Source organism: Cynoglossus semilaevis, chromosome 19 (assembly GCF_000523025.1).
Source record: "Cynoglossus semilaevis isolate Cse_v1.0 chromosome 19, Cse_v1.0, whole genome shotgun sequence".
Taxonomy (NCBI): domain Eukaryota; kingdom Metazoa; phylum Chordata; class Actinopteri; order Pleuronectiformes; family Cynoglossidae; genus Cynoglossus; species Cynoglossus semilaevis.
Window position 1 is genome coordinate 14,145,252 of NC_024325.1, and position 17,094 is coordinate 14,162,345.

Below are 17,094 nucleotides of genomic sequence, written 5' to 3' on the forward strand. Positions count from 1 at the left end.
TCCGCTTCTGCACACCCTGCTGCTGCTGCTGCCCGTGCCCGTGGTTTCCTCTGCCTCGTCTCTTCCCTGCCATCCTTGGATCTTCAACAGGTGACTGCTAAGTCCTCTCAGCTGTTTCTAAAAGAAAAAAAACCCAGCAGTTTCTGAACCTGTGTGTGTGTGTGTGTAAAACAGCCGGCCTTCCTGCCCGTGTGCCTGTCCCTGATGACGAGAAACGTGGTGGTCAAAGTTCACTGCAGTCTACTGACGTTCTCTTTCTTCATCAGGCAACTCCATAATCCTCCCTCTGTCTGAAGGCTGTTTTTTTCTTCTTCTTAGTCTTACTCACAGGGTTCAATGCTCTCAGAACAAATCAAACATAGTGTACTTTTAAAAGACAAATTAATATAAATCATATCAGTTTTCTTAATCAAATGAATGTTATACAATAATCGCTGTAATTCTAAAACGCCTGTAAGACTGACCCCCGCATCTTTTCATGACCTCATTATAAAAATCAAACATGACGCAGACACAGAGTATCAGTGTAGAGTTCAGGTTGTATCAGGTTTGGGCTCACAGGCCCAAACGAGGCAGTTCACTATTGGTTGGATGTAAAATGCGTGGCAGAATAATTTAAATTGTTGAAATGTTTCTACCGTTTCTACCTGGTAGCAGTGTTTCGCTGGCTGTAGTTGAAGTGTACGAGTTCCTCACACCGTTGTTTTTTTGTGTGTGTGTCGTGGAGGGAAGAGCCTCAAAGTGTGTTTACATGGCTGCGATACGATTACAGCGCACGATTTCACGTTTTAAACTAAGCCGCTGAATTCAACCGCGGTCCCTGTAGTACATATGCCAAGTCAATGTGTGGCACTGTGCCAGTCGCGCGCTAACATGCCAACAGCGGAAGAGTTCGTAGCGGAAGTCAAGTAAAACCGGCTAACTGTAGCACACAAATAGCCGAATTAGCTTCTTCCCAAATTTGTAGAAAAATAACAGTCAAGCAGAGCAAAACTCACATCCTCCGTGTTAGTAAATTATTGAGCCCATTGTTATTTGACAGGTGGGTGACTTTAGCCTTCTGTTCATTTATTAATTTAATGTTGTTTTCGTAAAAAGAGAGAAAACACCTGTGGCTGTATGTCGGTGAGTTGGGCGGTGATATAAAGTGACACGAGCCGAATACTGACAATTATAATAAATGTATTCTCTAAAGGAATGTCAATCACATCAAACACATAAGTTGCTGTCCTTGTTTTTTATTTTTTTAAGAAACACGATTATTTTTAATTGATTTTCAAACTTTTAACATTTGCTAAACACAGAAGAAGAACAATACAAAATGTTCTCACTGTCCACGCACACACAGTCCCTACAGTTGTTGTGTCATTTTGGTTGTGAATGGACGGTGTCTGGGCTTATCTGTAAATCAATAACACCAGTCGCCCTTTCTGTCAGAGAGCAATAAAAATGTTTTCTAACATCCGAAAAAAACAAACAAGGGATCAATCTTGTGCATTTTCAGTAATTTGCTAATATTTGTGTTTTAAGAAATATCTAATCAAATTATCACTTTCTACTCACAGCTTTAAACTACAGTCTTGATCTTGTCATCCTGGTAAACAAAACCAAAACCAAAAGCTTGTCTGTGTTTACAGATTTAAGTCAAGTTCAGTGGAAACCCATAGACGCTGCTGAGCCGGTTTGAGTGCTGAGGAATTTCTCCTCGCCTGTGAACACATTGACCTGGAGCCAGAGGCGTGGTCTTCCCTGTGAGAGCATGCAGGGCGGCCGCAGAGCTGCGCTCCTCTTCCTCCTACTTCCTGCTGCCAAATACAGTATGTGGAGTGACAAACCCAGGAGAGGCTTTAACCATCTGGACCTTTAACAGAACCAAGAGGGAAACATCATCCTCCAGCTGACGGTAAGAGGACTCTGAGGGTCTGAGTTTGTTGTCAGGTTTGTTTGGAGTTTAGGCGTGGAGGGAAACTTCTGTTTGTTTGAGTAAACAAGAGACGGTTATTGCAGCAGAAACTACAGCTGAGTGTCAGATAAGTCATCTTGGTTTCGCTTGTCATCACCCAGTACTAGGCTCAGAGGAAGAGTGAGAGTCAGAGTATTTTTTATTTAGTATTTCAGTAGATCTTCTTAGCTTATTTTAACCTTTTTTTTATATAACTTGAGTTAATGAGTAACTTCAGTTTGATTTGGTCCAGTGAACCTGACTTCCAGAGCAGAAACTGCTGCAAACAATGAACGCTGTCAGAGAAAGAATAATAGATCTAATAACAGTAGTAAAAATAATCACACGTCTGACTGTTAACTCTCTGTGGTTCACTGCTCCTCCACAGTTATGTTGCTGTGGACGTTTATGACGCCGCTCCTGCTCACAGCTGCTCACATGTGCCGAGGTGAGTGCCTATGAAAGCTAAGACACAAAGACAGTAAACTGAACAAAGTTGTAAATGTATGCATTGTAAAACTATTGCCAGTAAGGGCAGCAGCAACAGCTGCGGTTCAGAGGAACCAGTGGAGACAGATTTTAGGAACTGAAATTTCCTGGAAATTCAACATGTGTCAGAAAAGGTCACTCAGAGTTGGTTTTCTTGAGACATTCATCATGTCTCAGTGACACAGGTATTATGAATATCTTTGCTGTGTTTTTTTTTTTTTTACCCTGTGACACAGGACAACTGATCTGTCTTCCCAGTTAAACTTGTTCATATACAGTGATGCATAGAATGAGTCAAACGAGTAATGGCATTTGTGACACTGGATCTACATTTGTGTCTTTGTTGAGGAGCAGGGTGAAAAATAAGGTCTGTGGTCTGAACTTTTGACACAGGATTAGAAACTATCTACGTGCGGAATAGATCCCACAACCCTGCGTTTGGACACAGGATTATTTGTCATTGTCGTGTGTACCGTCCACAAAACTACACCCACCTGTGAAGCAAGAGCAGATACTGTAGTGTAGGTGTTGACACTTGCTCAACAGCCCTGTCACCTGTCAGGGCGGTGAACCAGCTATCCTTGGTCATGAGCGCAGTTCTGTAACCCCCAGGATCAGACTTGTCACACACTGTCACATGGAGGAGCATCAGAAGGCTGCAGTTCCCCAAACTGTGGCTCAGAAGTAGGTTTTGGGAATTTGGTTGGAGGTCACCTGACCTCACATACCACCGCAGCAACCTCACTGCTGCTTTAGACAACATCCTGTGATATTGTCTAAAGTGCAGCCTATTTCCCGACATGAAAACAGACGCAGTTTTATTGAAGTCAGACAGACTAGTGTGGACCAGGCGGTGGCCCAGTGGTTAAAGGATCGGGGTTCTTATCTGAGTCCAAACAGGACTGTGACCAGTGGTTCCTGTGGTCCGAGCTGGTCACGGTAGTGTCCTCGGATCAAATGTCAAAAGAAGTTTTACTCATAAAGTACCTAGAAGTTGGTCAGTTACAGTGAGTCATTTGACTGAGGGGATTCTCCAAAACTACTTCACCAAATCCTTTCATTTTGTTTTAGGAGAGAGTGTTTCACTTGAAATGTTCTTTTGGTGTCACTTTCTGTTTAGCTTGATTTAGAAGATGTAGAAAATTTAAAGATAAACTGTACACAGATAAATAAACTGGACCAATATATTTTTAACTCAAGTAACAAAAATGTAAATGCCCCACAGTTTAATCCACTGTTTTCTTTATTTTTTTTTTGCCTCCAGCTCAGGGATGTGATGAATTCACTGACCTGAACATCGGTCATTCTTTCCTGGGCACGAGCCTCAGGGTCAGACTCTTGCTGTACACCAGAGAGAACAGCAGCTGTGCTACCCTCCTGTCCCACACCGACTTCTCTGCGTACCCCAGCTTTAATTTGTCCCGACCCACCTCCTTCATCATCCACGGGTATCGACCCACGGGCTCTCCGCCGGTGTGGGTTCACGAGCTCATGGCTCTGCTGCTGCTCAGAACCGATGTCAACGTGATAGTGGTGGACTGGAACCACGGAGCCGCCAATCTGAACTATCTGAAGGCAGTGGAGAACACGAAGCAGGCGGCGGAAAACCTCACGGCCTTCATTGAACGGATGCAGGTACAGTGTGAAGCTAGCTTGACTAGAAACAAGTGAAATAAACCTAACTAGTACTGAGTTAAAAAAACAACAAGATTCTGTTGCTTAAAATAAGTACAAAAATCTTGTTTCTGAAAAAGGCTGAAAAAAATGGTAAAGTATAAAACAGATCTAGTTCTGCTGAGGTTTGTAGAGGAACAAGATGTTGAACATTTTTACACCCAGTTACTGTCAGTTAAGTGTGTGATCTGACCAATCATCTCCTCAGGATTCAGGTGCTAATCTCAGCTCCATCCACATGATTGGAGTCAGCCTGGGGGCTCACATGTCGGGGTTCGTTGGCGCTAACCTCAAAGGGGCAATCGGAAGAATTTCAGGTGAGTTTTGTTGACGTTGATGCGTATCCTTACTGGCCTCTTCATTAGGAACATGTGGCCAGTTCTGTGTTGTAGAACTGTGTTAATTCTTCAGGGCACAGCTTTGTACAGGTGCAGGAAAAAAAATTCCCAGATATTCAAGGAAACACAGACATTGGTTGCACTGTGTTCAGTCACAAGTCTCAAGTTTTTGTGTCTGAGTGATGTTTAGAAGAAGGTGAAGGTTGGAGAAAGCTAAGTTTAAACTAAACCTAAAGCTGCACTGACGGTTCTGTTTGCAGCTCTGGATCCTGCAGGGCCTCAGTTCACCGACAAACCTCCAGAGGAACGACTGGACCCCGATGATGCCCAGTTTGTGGACGTTCTTCACACAGACATTGATGGTCAGTGTTGGTGAGGACCAGGTGTTGCCTGGTGTCACGGTACTTAGATGTTGACATGTGAACGTCCACAGACGATTAGCTTCACTGAACCGTCTTCATCTTGGTCTTTCGACAGCTCTGGGCTACAGGAAGCCGCTGGGTCACATTGACTTCTATGCCAACGGAGGGACCGACCAACCAGGATGCCCCAAAACCATCCTCTCAGGTCAGTGATGACTTCTGAGTTCTACAGCTGTGTCTATTTAATCACAGTCCACTCTAAAAAAAAAAAATCCCTCCAATCTCTTCACAGGTGGTGCTTATTTCAAATGTGACCACCAGAGGTCGGTGTTGCTCTACCTGGGTTCTTTAAACCGTACATGTACCATCAGAGCCTTTCCCTGCGACTCCAACACTGAGTTCTTGGATGGAAAATGTTTGAGCTGCGACCAGTTCGGTGCTGATGGTTGTCCTGTTTTTGGTTGGTGTTTAGATTAAATACATTTAAAAAAAACTCCACTTTTACTAATGCTTTCGTTTTTATTGTTGGTACAATAATATTATCTACTCTGTGCAAAGGCTATGATGTCAGCAGGTGGAAAAATGTCCTGAAGAAGCTTGGCCAAACAAAAGCCTTCTTCACCACGAACGCCCAGCCTCCATACTGCAGTAAGTACTGCATCAACAAGGAGGGGGTGGAGGGGGATGGGGGCCGGCATGCATGAAATCTTGATCTGACTGTATGTGTGTGTTATATGTGTTTTCAGGAACGGGCTACAAGGTGGAGGTGGTGGTATGGAACACTGATGTTCACTGGGGATACATGACCATCAAACTTCACCACAATGGAACAGAAGCGGTGGCCAACGTCGACCAGTGAGGCCTTACTTTTTTACTCTTATCAAGTTTCAAGTTCCCTTTTTTAAAAATGTTCAAACTGAAACTAAAATTATTTGTTAAACTTTTTAAACATTTATACTTGTTGTTCTGATGGCATCTTATTTGGAGTTGGGCAACAAAATGTTTTATTTGATTTGAAAACATGTGATTTCTTGCAAACAATTGCACTGTTATGCACAAAATCCGGTTATATTTTATATTTACATGAAGTGTACGCCACACTTTTACTGAAAAAGTACTGCATTATTAAAATGCAAAAATGTTTGATCAACAAACTGCAACCTTCAAACATGAAGAAACTAAATCTTTACAGTTGTTCATAATTATTTTAATTTTATTATTATTAATTGAATTATTTTCAGTATTTTTTAAAGTCTTATTCTTATTAAATAACATTGAATAATTTCTCCCATGGATCAGTCGAGTATTTCTGATTCATCATTGATTTCTTTGGTTTTTCTCACAGCAAATCCTCAGAGTTCAGGAAGTTCACAGAGACCACACTGTTCGCCCAGTTTGACAAAGACGTCAAAGACGTCGAAAAAATGTCAGTCACCTTCTCCACCGGCAACGTCTTCAAGCCTAAATACAAACTACGAGTTCTCCGAGTCCGACTCACGCACTTGGAACTCGACAAGACGTAAGTAACTCAGAGTCAAAGACGTGAGGAAAGGTGATCATTAGTCAAATATGTTAACGACAGAGGCTAACGAGTTGAACCAACGTTTTCAACTTGTCACTGACTGTGGGTTGTGTCTTCTACAGAGCTCTGTGTCGTTACGACCTCCTCCTGGAGGAAAACAAAGAGGTCATGTTCAGGCCTGTTCCCTGTGAGGATGCCGACTTCTGACCCAGATCACCATCAGATGTGGGCCATGTTGGCAACCGGGCCGCACTGCTGGCTATTATATAGCCCAGAAAAAAAAATTGATTTGATCCTGACAACGGTTTTGGCAGATCTACCACAGTGGGGCGCTACGTCAACCACTGCACGCCATAGATGGGAGTGCCATACGGACTGGATTTGGACCAGAAGAAAAAAGTCACTCCTTGTTCAGAATGTACGTTTAATATGAAAGCTGAGAAATGTGATGTTAAACTGTAAATTTTTTTTTTTTTTTTAAATACTGATTTTGTTTATTACACATAAAAATAAGAGTTTTTAATTCCAATCCTTTAAAATGTATGAATGGGATTTATTACATATTTATTCTTGTATATTAAGTCATACTTGCAGTGTTAGAAGATGACCACCAGGATGACGTTTGATTTTATTATTATTTTTTTTAAACAGTATTGACTCCAATTTTTTATATATTAACCTGTGTTTCAGATTGAACATGTTTTTGTCACAGACCAACAGTTGAACTTTTTGGCAGATGGTTAAAAACAAACTGATTATTTAAAAAAAAAAATCAACATGACAGATTTGAACTCCACAGGTTCGTGAACAGACACAGCGTACGCAGCTTCTCTCTGTACAATATTTACAATAAAGATTTATTTTTTACACATTCTGCACAAATATATTTCAAACATTTCTACTATGTCATTTGGTATTTTGAATTCACTCCCATAATCTTTTGTCTTTGTCTATTACCCACAATCCTCTTTGCTTTTGTCACGTTGCTAATGTAAATGTCTTGCACCATACAGTGTGTGAGTCACGATCACAATCGGACGATTTCTGTAGAAACATGAAAATGTCCTGACGCTGATGGTTTAAAGAGGACTGTTTTTTTTCTGTCTTTTCTTTCTAGCGCAGGTGCCGTACACCCTGAGGGTTGAGGGTTTGATTCCAGGTTAATAGGTAGTGCAAAACCACCTACAGGTAGTTGAAAAAACCTGCAGTGTTAACTGTTAATATGAGTGGTCAGTTAATTTAAATGTTCAAACCTGCTGGCTAGTTAGCAAGTTGACAAAGTTGATTGATATTTTATTAAAAACAAGTTTATGATTTATGTTTCTAGTGTAGGACTTTAACCTTTCGTCACCTTTCTTCTCTCAGGATTCCATTCTTTTGGACATGTGTTTTTTCAAACGTTGGATCTCCATCTACAACAGAACAACACAAAGTACAAAGGCAGTTATTTATGACGGAGCCGACGACTGAACGACCTCACCCCAGGCTGTGACGTCACACCTGCAGAGTCAGTCGGATCTTCTTTTCCTCGTCCAGCTCGTTCATCAGCAGCTTTATCTCTTTGCTGGAAACACAAACGTGTCAACGAAACGATCGGGAAGTGACCCAAACTGAAATGCAGGGATGTGAACCAGTGTCGTACTTGTGCTGAGTCTTCATCTGTTGAAACTGGCTCCTCAGTTCTGTCAGCTCTGTCTGCAGCTCCTCCAGATTTGGTGCTGCATGTTTCCGCTGAGCCTTAGGATGAGGTTTGAGTCCCGGGCCCAGCGTTGGCTTAAGAACGGAGGGAAAATAAACTCAGAGAAAGACGGTGAGGGTTCACGCTCTGCTGCCTTTGGATTTAAACTGACACCGGGTGATGTTTCACACCGTCGGCTCTTCTTTTAATCACAGAACACAGTCATCTGCAAACACTACGGTATGAGTCACAGAAACACCTCTCCTGAACTTCATTTACTTTTCTGCCACTCCAGAACATCTCATACAGTACTGTCAAAACACTTTGACACACTGGATTTTTTCTACGACCCACAAAGACACGTCTCTGAACTCTGAAATCAGCAGCACTTCATCATTGATCGTGTTCACACACCTCTCCTGAACTTCATGTACTTTTCTGCCACTCCAGAACATCTCTTACAGTACTGTCAAAACACTTTCACTGGATTTTTTTTAGGACCCACAAAGACACGTCCCTGAACTCTTAAATGAGCAGCACTTCATCATTGATCGTGTTCATTTTCTACTTACAGGAGCCGGCCCATTCTGTGCCACGTCATGACAGTTCTCTGTAAATCTTGACGACTCCAGCTCTCCTCCCTGGGTTTCCTTTCTCTCCTCCATCACGAGTGTCACCTGTAAGTACACTCTAGTTTGAAACACCTGATGACTACAGTAACAAAGCAAGTACAAACTAAATGATTGACGGTTGTTGCTTTGAATCAGGCATGTTCAAAGTCTGGTTCTGGGGCCAAATCAAATTTATATTTCCTTTTAAAAGCATTTATGTTTCATAAAGATTTCACACAAGATGGCAGTAAACAACTGAAAAACACTGGTGATATAAACCAGTGAGGACAGAACAGCCTTTGGGTGAGTGGGTGAGAAAATGTAACCGTCATTGTCTAAAAGTGTCTGTGTGTAAAGTTAAATTTGTCTCAAGGACAAACGAGACACGGACAAACCAAAGACTCCTTCAGTGTGTGACACAAGTGGAGGGACATTTTAGATTTACTGACAGATACTCTGAGATTAGATATATGTCAAGAAAATGTTAAAAAAAAAAAAACCTTGGTTAGGTCATAAAGAAGATAAATAATTGATAACCAACAAGTGGGTAAACAAACAAACAAACTGTGAACTGTGTTAAGGACCGCCTCCTCGTGTGCTCGTTGGAGGTGATGGTGATGGTGACTGTTGTATAATGTACAGTGTACTGTATACTTCCCAGAGTCTGCAGCTCTGACCGTAACTTCTGCTGAGTCAGCGCCTCCGTCACAATTGACTCAAACTCCTCTGTGTCTTTCAGTGAAACAGAGAAAGAACGACGTTAAAGCACAACCGTCACAGGCCAACGCATGAACATTCATCCCCTCCTCATGGCAGACGTCAGCACTCGACAGGACGGGACTTCAGAACGACACACGTTTAAAAGACACAGGCTTACCGGGAACGAGGGCCGAGCTATAGTTGCCCATGAAGACGGAGAGACAGACGGAAAGACCGGCAGACCTGAAATCTACATCTACAAACGACAGAGTGGAGCAGGTGAGTTTAATCCCTGCTGACACCTTCAAATCAAGTCGAATGTGAGGTAATTCTGTCACATTTGTACTGCGTCAGATCAGAACAACATCCTCATCTGACTAAATCTGGCCGTCAGAGCAGTAGAGACAGCTGTTTCTCACATGCCACAGCAGTTGACAAATGAACAACAGGCACACACACACAGACACATTTGTTCTTTTCACTCAGACTCTGCTCAGTTCGCGTTCAAACTCTGGTGAAAACACTCACCTTGTTCTAGCCAGTGTTGTCAGTGACACACAGCAGTGTCCCAGGAAACTCAACACCTTCCATTGTGACCCGGTGGGGCGAGCAGGGCGTGCTGTGGTCATTCTCGGGTCTAAGTTTAGCCCAGGACAGAGTGCAGCTCTGCTGCGCTCACAAATACCACAGTGGGGCGGCGATGAGTGCAGGAGGAGGTGTAGAGGTTTAACCTTTTAGACCAGGCTTCTGTTCACCTTATGGTTATCAGAGGTGCTTAGCATGTTTGCAATCATAATGTTGGTTCGATGCCCAATCTGTCTGTGTGTAGTTCAAAGGTTCATATATAAAACGAACTACAATTTCTATCTCTTTTATCTAGAATTTCCAAAAAGGATAAATGCACTGGAGCTCCTGACGTCATAGAACAATGATGGTCTTCCATCATCTAACTGGACTTAGGCAAATGTTTGGGTCAAAATACTAATGTTCTAACGCTGTTTTTACATTTTTAATGGCACAAAACAAAATGAGTCTATGCATCATTGCTTGGTTAGCCTTAACTAGCAGTTGGTTAAATAAGATTTTTTCACAAGCATTGATTACAGATAAAAACCAGGACCAAACAACGTTTTTTTAAATAATGTTTATTTCCAAGTTTTTCAAACTGATAATTATACAAGTTTTACAAGATGAAGCCGTCATGTCAGTTGAAAGCAGGTTCCTTATCCACATGCGCAAAAAAGCAAAAACGGGGGAAAAAAAACAAAACCAAACAACTGAAAAACAGTCAGCTAACATCATAATTTCAAAAAACTATTTCCCAAAATCAGGGTAAACCGGAAAAGTAATAGACTTTAGTGTGTAATACCATGTAAAACAAAAGTACTGCAGTACCACTAGTTCAACAGCAGTAGCAGAAACGTAAGCAACATGTGTGTTATATACAAAGATCGTGATGGGGGGGGAAGGGGAAGCTGGTGCACAGTCCACAGCAGACACCGTCTTGTGGGTTCCTCCAGTCTGGCGTCTGTAGACAGGCCTGAGCTGAAAGACCAGAAGAAGAAGAAGAAAAGAAAAGTCAACACTGCAGGTGTTTGTTTCTTACTGGAGCGCTGCGTCTCAGCACGTCTACGTCAGCTTCTTACCCGTTTGTCCCAGAGCTGCTGCTGCTGGAGCCTCTCAGTTGTACGGTGCACGTTGCTGTCGCATCACTCTGATGTGGCGGTACTTGGTCATTATGCTCTGACTTTTCCGTATCACTTGGCGTTGATTGGGGAAAGGACGTGGAACCAAGTTCTCCTTTTAGTGACCAAAATAAAAAGGCATTCTCATGTTATTTAGATAAAATAATGACCAATGAAACCCATAATGAAATCAGTAACTACCATGAGGGGTCTTCTCCCGTTTCCTGACATTTCAGGGCCTGAGTTCCTGGGACCACCAGGATATCTTTGTCTCTGAAAATGAGCATAGGGAAAGTTGAAAATTAAAATATGTCTCAGTGATGCACAGACTCAACAAAGTCTACGTCATTTAAAGTTTTTTCTCACTTGAAATAGACTCAACAAAGTCCTTTAAAGTCATTTAAAGTTTTTTCTCACTTGAAATAGAACTGGTCCTGGTCTTCTGAAAGGTCTCCCAGACCTGGGACTGTCCTGCATCGTGTTGAAGGACCTGGCAACAAAAAACAGAAAGCTACATTAAAGACCTTCAAATTGGAAAAAAACGTGTGGAACATGAAAATCTGGACAAACGTACCTGAAGACTCGTTTGTCCAGATATCCTCGTTTCCGATCTTCTGGCTCTGGTCTGGAATGATGCGTCTTTGAGAGTCGACTGTTTGGTGACTCGTCTGAATCTGCGCTGCATTCTGAAAGAAGAAGAGGGATTAAGAAAAGAAAGAAAAAAACAACAAAAACTACTTTCCATCGTGGAACACTCCTTACCTTTGTCGGGGCTGTTATCTTTAGGGGGCGAGCTGTTCTTGGAGGAGCTCGGTCCTGGTGGCCAGTGAGACAAGACCACCAGATCACGTTTCTCTATGGGAGAAGATCTGGAAACAGATGGTGTTAAAATGATCAGCATTTCTGCTCCGGCACCGTGTCAACGTCTGCAGATGAACAAAAGCACACGTTCTTGGAGACGACAACAACATTAATTCAATGTTTTTAAAAAGTTAATTAATTCAGCCTGGGTGAGGTCACAAGTATGCAAGCAGATACATTATTTTTTTAAATGAAAGAAAATCACACATAATACATGTGTACTTACAAACACCACGGCATGTCCATGCTTCAGCACTTCTATTTTTGTACCCTGAATCAATGTGCGCTCTCTTCCTTTACTCATTCAGTGACTGAGCCAACGTTATCTTGGACGACTTTAAGATACAAGGTCTACTTCACGTCTATCGCTGCTGTTTGAGGCTGTCAGATGGAAGTACGAGGTTGTTCCTGGAAGTTCCTTAACTTGTCGTCATCATACAAACAATATATCACAAGAGGGAACGTCCAATCAAAGATCTGAGCGTTGAAGACGCGCGTGGCTCCGAATGCAGCCGTTGAATACGTCCGTGAAGATGTGAGAATGTGTCTCCAGGATGAGTGGTCATTGGTGGGGTTGTGGTCATTACAGGAAGGCAGCAAGTTTAAGATAAAGGATGGACCGACTGCTTGACAACATCAACAGAGGTCGAGGACAGCTTTAGGTCACATGGGCTTTGGTTGAAAAAGACGCTAATGAATTTGCCCTCAGGATGATGGACATCTTTTTGTTACACGTCAGACAGAGACACAGGAAGCAACTGTGGCAGATTCTGATTCTGAGGCTTTCACTCCGACTACATAAAACAGGGGTCAAAACTCAAGAGGGAAATGAGAAAACTGGGTTCTGTCAATAAGACGACGATATTTTTTTTTTTGTCTTTCGTCCTTGTTCCTCTGATTGTGCTTCGCCGACTTCTCTGCAGCGGTGTCAAGTGGATTTGATTTGCATCTGGAGCGTTGTTTCTGGGGGGCAGTAAACTGGCTTTGAAATGACAAGATCAGCGAACACTGAAGTGAAGACAAAAGCTTCTTCTGATTCAAGACTGTGGTCGTGAATATGAACGATAACTCGGCTCCTCTCCGTTCAGCTCAGTGTGAACATCAATGATCTTCAGAACGTTGTGTTCCACATCCATCAACAATAAGGGAAAGAAGAATCACTTTGATATGAAGGGTCACCACTGTGGTACTTAGAGGTGGAGTAGGTGGAATTTCACCCTGAACCCTCATTCATTTTGCCCACTGGTGTCAATAGTCTCCTCTTCTTGATTCCACTGCTGCTGCACATGTGAGGACGTGAAGGGTTAGAGGTTAATCGTTTTATTCAACCACCGTGGTGGGTCATTATTGGCTTTAATGTGCGGTGATTAATTTGGACATTATTTATAAGAAATCATCACTGCTGGTGCACATCGTCCTCTGATGAGCCGTGTCCATGAAGTCAATTTCCACTTCAACAAATTTCTACATCATGCGAACAGATTCACATTCAGACAAAATCTCCAAATTCTTTGACATGGCTGTAGAGTTGATGGGACGGGTACTTGGTGGTTTCCATTAAAGCGGGGGTCAAGTTCTCTTACTGTACGTATGTTTTTCAATCAAACATCACATTGGCAAAACTTAGTGGGACAGTGTGGCCGTTTAAGTCTAGGTCGTGAGCTAGTACACTCCTTACCATGTCCTCGTTGTGCACGAGTTTTTGCAACTGTAACTTAGCTTTGATGACGAGTTGATGAGTCCTGGTCAGACCGACTATTATTCTCCACTCTGTTCATCGTGTTTCTGCTTTTTAAACAGGCTGGTATTATCAGTGCGCTGCATAACTTATCACTTTCTGATGAGCCAACTTGAAAGAGGACATTTTTCAAACTCAACTGTAGACAGAACAGCATTTGACAACTTGTGTGGCTTTTCAAATGACTCAGTGTTGGTCATTTAGCTGGACATGACATCTCCACCTCCCACAGCTGTCACTCATTTCATTTTGCGACATTCTTTCTTGACTTCATATTTATCATCATCACCATCATCATCATCAAGCCCCTGCGAACATAGGTAGAAGGAAAATACCATACCTGTGCGGGTTCACGGACCGACGAGACTCCACCTGCTCTTTGTCTGAGACAGAGTCTCTTGAAGACTTGCTCCCACCGCCATCTTCTCTGGAGGGTGACTCTTCTGGTTTTTCCCTCCGTGGACCCAGCCTTTGGAAAGGACCTGGTCTTGTCTGGAAACGCCTGTTTCTGAAGGCAAACAGTGGACCAAAGTTGCCTCTTGGGGAGGGGTTGCCCAGTTGAGGCCTGGGTCTGATTGTGGGAGGTATTCTGAGCCTCATAAGAGACTGCGCTCTCATTTGTCGGTTCCTCATGAAATAACCTTTTCCCCTGAGGGACAATGGTTTTGCACCAAATGGCCTCGGAATACTGAAGAGCTGAGGTCTGTCCCTCCTGGGAAATTTAGCATTTCCAGGGGCTGATGAAGGCTCCATGTCAGTGACATTGCATATCCTCCTCTTGCGGGACACCAACTGTCTGTCCTGAGGGCTCCTGCTGTAGGTGGATGGCTGTGATGGACCTCCTTTCCATGAGGGTCTGAAAGGGAGCTGATGAGGGACTTCATGTGTCCTCTCTCTACTGTGGGACCTGCTGCCCTGCCTCTCCACTGGACCACGCTGCCGCCTCGACTGTTGCTCTGATGACCACCTGTACATCCATCAAACAATAGAGAAACAATTATAATGACAGATCCATTGCCATGGTCAGAGGGAGGTGGAACTTTAAACTTATTAAAAGATGCCCCTTCATAATTCCATGACTGACAATGGGAGAAGTAAAATTTCAAGGAGTATTGACTCAAGTGCAGATGAAACCACAATTACATCAGACCCCCGTTATTAAACTTAAAAAGGTTAGGGCACAAACGAGGTTATCATTATGACCTCATGTAATTCAAAGCACAGGGCCAGCGCCAAGCTTCGTCTTCATTTTTTTTTTACCCAGCTGGGATAGTTTCTCCACTCATATACCTCTCTGGACACGAGCCTCTCTCATTCATTTCTCTGGGACTCCTGTTCGACCTAGGGGGCCTGTGTTCTCCATTGTTTGGACTGGAGAACCCTCCTCCCTCGTTCCAGCGCTTCGTGCCTTGACCTGAATGATCAAAGGGCCTTTCTCTGGGACTGTAACTGCGACGGTGATCCTGACTCTGCTGCTCGTGATGGGGGAAACGTGACTGTCTTCTGTGGCCCCTGAAAGACCCCCGATACTCCTGGGAGGAGCTTGGTCTCCTGTCAGCTGGGTGACTGGGAAAATGTCTGGGGGAGGATGGCCTGTGCCCTTGGTGCTGGCCAGGGAAGGGCGGGCCTCTTCGACCTGGGGATCCCGGTCGTGGACTGCGAGAGGATGAGTGATGCTGGCCACGGGGAGGCCGATTTGGCCTGGATGAACTGGGCCTCCTCTGGTGATCGTATGAATCCATCTTAGGTGGATATGTATGAAAGGAATCGTGACTTGGGGATCTGGAGTGATTGAAACGTGGCTCCCTTAGCTCTCCCATCAGAGGCATCCTCTTAATGCCACGGGGGCGACCTCGACCTCGACCTCTGGACTCTCTCCAGTTAAAGGGGGGCCTTTCTGCATAACCTTGGGCATCTCTCCTTTTGACATTTGGGTTGTAATTTCCTTCTCTGTGCCTTAGGCCATGGTGATCTCCATATGGTCTGAGACGGAAAAAAAAATCAGCTTCTTTATGATGTGATTTTTTTTTAGCAAACTGAGTAATATAATATTTATAAAGAGAATTACCTGGACTTTGAGCGAGATGGACCAAAGTGTGGCCGGGACATCTTTCTAAGTATGTTAATGTCCTGTGGGCGTAAGAAACGCTATTACACAGAGACAGAACTTTACAAAAACTGATGGGGAGATACTTTTTATTAACAGTTAGTCAGTTTACGGCAGTTAGTTTTCACAACGTCATCACGAATATGATGTCATTATTCAATCCCTTTCAATACCCGTTTAGATCCTTCCAGTCAAACCAGTGCGCTGATGTTTTGATAAAAGGAGGATTAAAAATATCTTTGTAAATAAAAGGTTTCTGTTATCACACGTTAACTACACGTTTCGATTGGTTGCCTGGGGGGGTCGCTGTTAATGTGTTGAAACAGTATGTGGAATTCTATTATATATATATTTTTACTTTAACTAATGTGATTACATCCCGTCCGAATATATAGCACTGTTTACTGGGGGAAACTAACACATTTTCTTTGGTTGTCGAGACGCAGGGAAGACTCTTATAACCCATGAGTATTACTTTCACGTTGGCTAATAGCTTTTCCATGATGGCTTCTGCTTCAGTTTGGCTCTGCTTATCAAGTCTCCATTTTCGTCACAGATCTACGGAGAACTTAACGCTACGCAAATGCAATCAAATTGTCATTGAATAAGTAAAAAACACACACGGGTTTTGTGTATTTTAACGGTGGTAAAAATTATGATATCGTTTCAATCGACACAACTGAGTTATATTTAGCCCGAGCTAAGGCTGAAATTCGAAGCTTTTGCCAACTCAGCTTAGCATGGCACCGTCGCTGTATATCGGTTTCCAAAAAACGGCACCGTATCAGTGAGTGTATTAAAAACAATTTATGAAAAAGGGATTTCACAAGAAAATTAACAAAAACATGGTAAATGCAATTTAAACACTGACTTACCAACGACCGACCGTCCGTCGAGTGGATAAATCTGCGACACAGCTTAGTTTACCTTCTTCGTCGCACAAACCTCGCCTTTTAACTCAGCTCTGTCACTATTTCAAGCGCCACCTACTGCGACGGAGTGTGTACTGCAGGTTCGGACAGCTTAAACTTCCTTCCGCCCACTTTAAAATCCAAAGGTTAAGATTTAGGTAACATATTCTTCATAAACAATCGTGTTAGTTCACAATTTAAACGTGACCATTATCTTTTCAGAAAAAAAAAATATCGACGTCCCAATTTGATTCCACTGCCAAGAACGTCTTATTGAAAAGTCTAAAAATGAATAACCTAGACTTGAAAACCAAGTCTAAAAAAACAAGCCAACAACCCGCCTACCGCTGCCCTCTCTGGTATCGCTATACAGTGATTGATAGACCACTTAAGTTTAACTCTCTGTCTCTGTCTGTCTCTGTCACTTTTTCAAAGAGACTTATGTCAGTATGAACTGTAAGTTGTCAATATTGTTAA

At 42.9% G+C, this 17,094-nt stretch overlaps 4 protein-coding genes across 9 annotated transcripts in view; 1 reads left to right on the forward strand and 3 right to left on the reverse strand.

Moving 5' to 3' along the window:
• LOC103395461 (choline-phosphate cytidylyltransferase B-like) overlaps positions 1–1,792 on the reverse strand; it is a 9,510-nt gene extending 7,718 nt beyond the window's left edge. For 2 of the 4 annotated variants that reach the window (XM_025065744.1, XM_025065739.1), the window contains exon 1: positions 150–165. The gene's annotated coding sequence lies outside the window, so the exon portion shown is untranslated. Of the gene's footprint in view, positions 1–149; positions 166–1,709 lie in introns of those variants that run through there. The other 2 variants (XM_017041556.2, XM_025065741.1) reach the window with 2 other exon arrangements.
• On the forward strand, positions 1,765–7,976 carry LOC103395465 (lipase member H-like). 3 transcript variants are annotated; one of them, XR_003052928.1, is made up of 13 exons: positions 1,765–1,903; positions 2,331–2,390; positions 3,696–4,066; positions 4,314–4,422; positions 4,704–4,805; positions 4,921–5,010; positions 5,098–5,265; positions 5,364–5,453; positions 5,552–5,660; positions 6,151–6,324; positions 6,450–6,745; positions 7,445–7,515; positions 7,693–7,976. XR_003052928.1 is itself a non-coding variant. In XM_025065735.1 (11 exons), exons 2-11 carry the CDS (start codon positions 2,333–2,335, stop codon positions 6,532–6,534), a joined length of 1,356 nt encoding a protein of 451 aa, XP_024921503.1. In that variant the 5' UTR covers positions 1,765–1,903; positions 2,331–2,332; the 3' UTR covers positions 6,535–7,198. The 3 variants fall into 3 exon arrangements, 1 of the variants encoding a protein (XP_024921503.1); XR_003052929.1 differs by having other exon boundaries at positions 7,450–7,515; XM_025065735.1 differs by lacking the exons at positions 7,445–7,515; positions 7,693–7,976 and having other exon boundaries at positions 6,450–7,198.
• LOC103395464 (SH3 domain-containing kinase-binding protein 1) lies at positions 7,525–10,296 on the reverse strand. Its single transcript, XM_008333182.3, has 7 exons — positions 9,844–10,296; positions 9,494–9,571; positions 9,275–9,348; positions 8,578–8,682; positions 7,970–8,100; positions 7,828–7,891; positions 7,525–7,739 (listed from the first exon to the last, which is right to left on the reverse strand). The coding sequence occupies exons 2-7, from the start codon at positions 9,522–9,524 to the stop codon at positions 7,689–7,691; spliced, it is 456 nt and encodes a 151-aa protein (XP_008331404.2). The 5' UTR covers positions 9,525–9,571; positions 9,844–10,296; the 3' UTR covers positions 7,525–7,688.
• A 148-nt stretch (positions 10,297–10,444) lies between these two features.
• On the reverse strand, positions 10,445–16,743 carry LOC103395463 (serine/arginine repetitive matrix protein 1). The gene is made up of 10 exons (XM_008333181.3): positions 16,582–16,743; positions 15,668–15,729; positions 14,890–15,582; positions 13,940–14,566; positions 11,763–11,869; positions 11,575–11,686; positions 11,418–11,490; positions 11,202–11,273; positions 10,962–11,115; positions 10,445–10,860 (listed from the first exon to the last, which is right to left on the reverse strand). The coding sequence occupies exons 2-9, from the start codon at positions 15,706–15,708 to the stop codon at positions 10,996–10,998; spliced, it is 1,845 nt and encodes a 614-aa protein (XP_008331403.1). The 5' UTR covers positions 15,709–15,729; positions 16,582–16,743; the 3' UTR covers positions 10,445–10,860; positions 10,962–10,995.
• Positions 16,744–17,094: the final 351 nt, after the last annotated feature.

Coding starts and splice junctions, on each gene's coding strand:
- LOC103395465 (XM_025065735.1), top strand. CDS start 2,333: ATGTTGCTGTGGACGTTTATGACGCCGCTCCTGCTCACAGCTGCTCAC. Junction 4,806..4,920: donor TCTTCACACAGACATTGATG/GTCAGTGTTGGT, acceptor GTCTTTCGACAG/CTCTGGGCTACAGGAAGCCG. Junction 5,454..5,551: donor CGCCCAGCCTCCATACTGCA/GTAAGTACTGCA, acceptor ATGTGTTTTCAG/GAACGGGCTACAAGGTGGAG.
- LOC103395463 (XM_008333181.3), bottom strand. CDS start 15,708: ATGTCCCGGCCACACTTTGGTCCATCTCGCTCAAAGTCCAG. Junction 15,583..15,667: donor CCATCTCGCTCAAAGTCCAG/GTAATTCTCTTT, acceptor TTTCCGTCTCAG/ACCATATGGAGATCACCATG. Junction 11,687..11,762: donor AGATAACAGCCCCGACAAAG/GTAAGGAGTGTT, acceptor TTCTTCTTTCAG/AATGCAGCGCAGATTCAGAC.
- LOC103395464 (XM_008333182.3), bottom strand. CDS start 9,524: ATGGGCAACTATAGCTCGGCCCTCGTTCCCG. Junction 8,101..8,577: donor CACAGAATGGGCCGGCTCCT/GTAAGTAGAAAA, acceptor TCCGTTCTTAAG/CCAACGCTGGGCCCGGGACT. Junction 7,892..7,969: donor CAGATGAAGACTCAGCACAA/GTACGACACTGG, acceptor TTGTGTTTCCAG/CAAAGAGATAAAGCTGCTGA.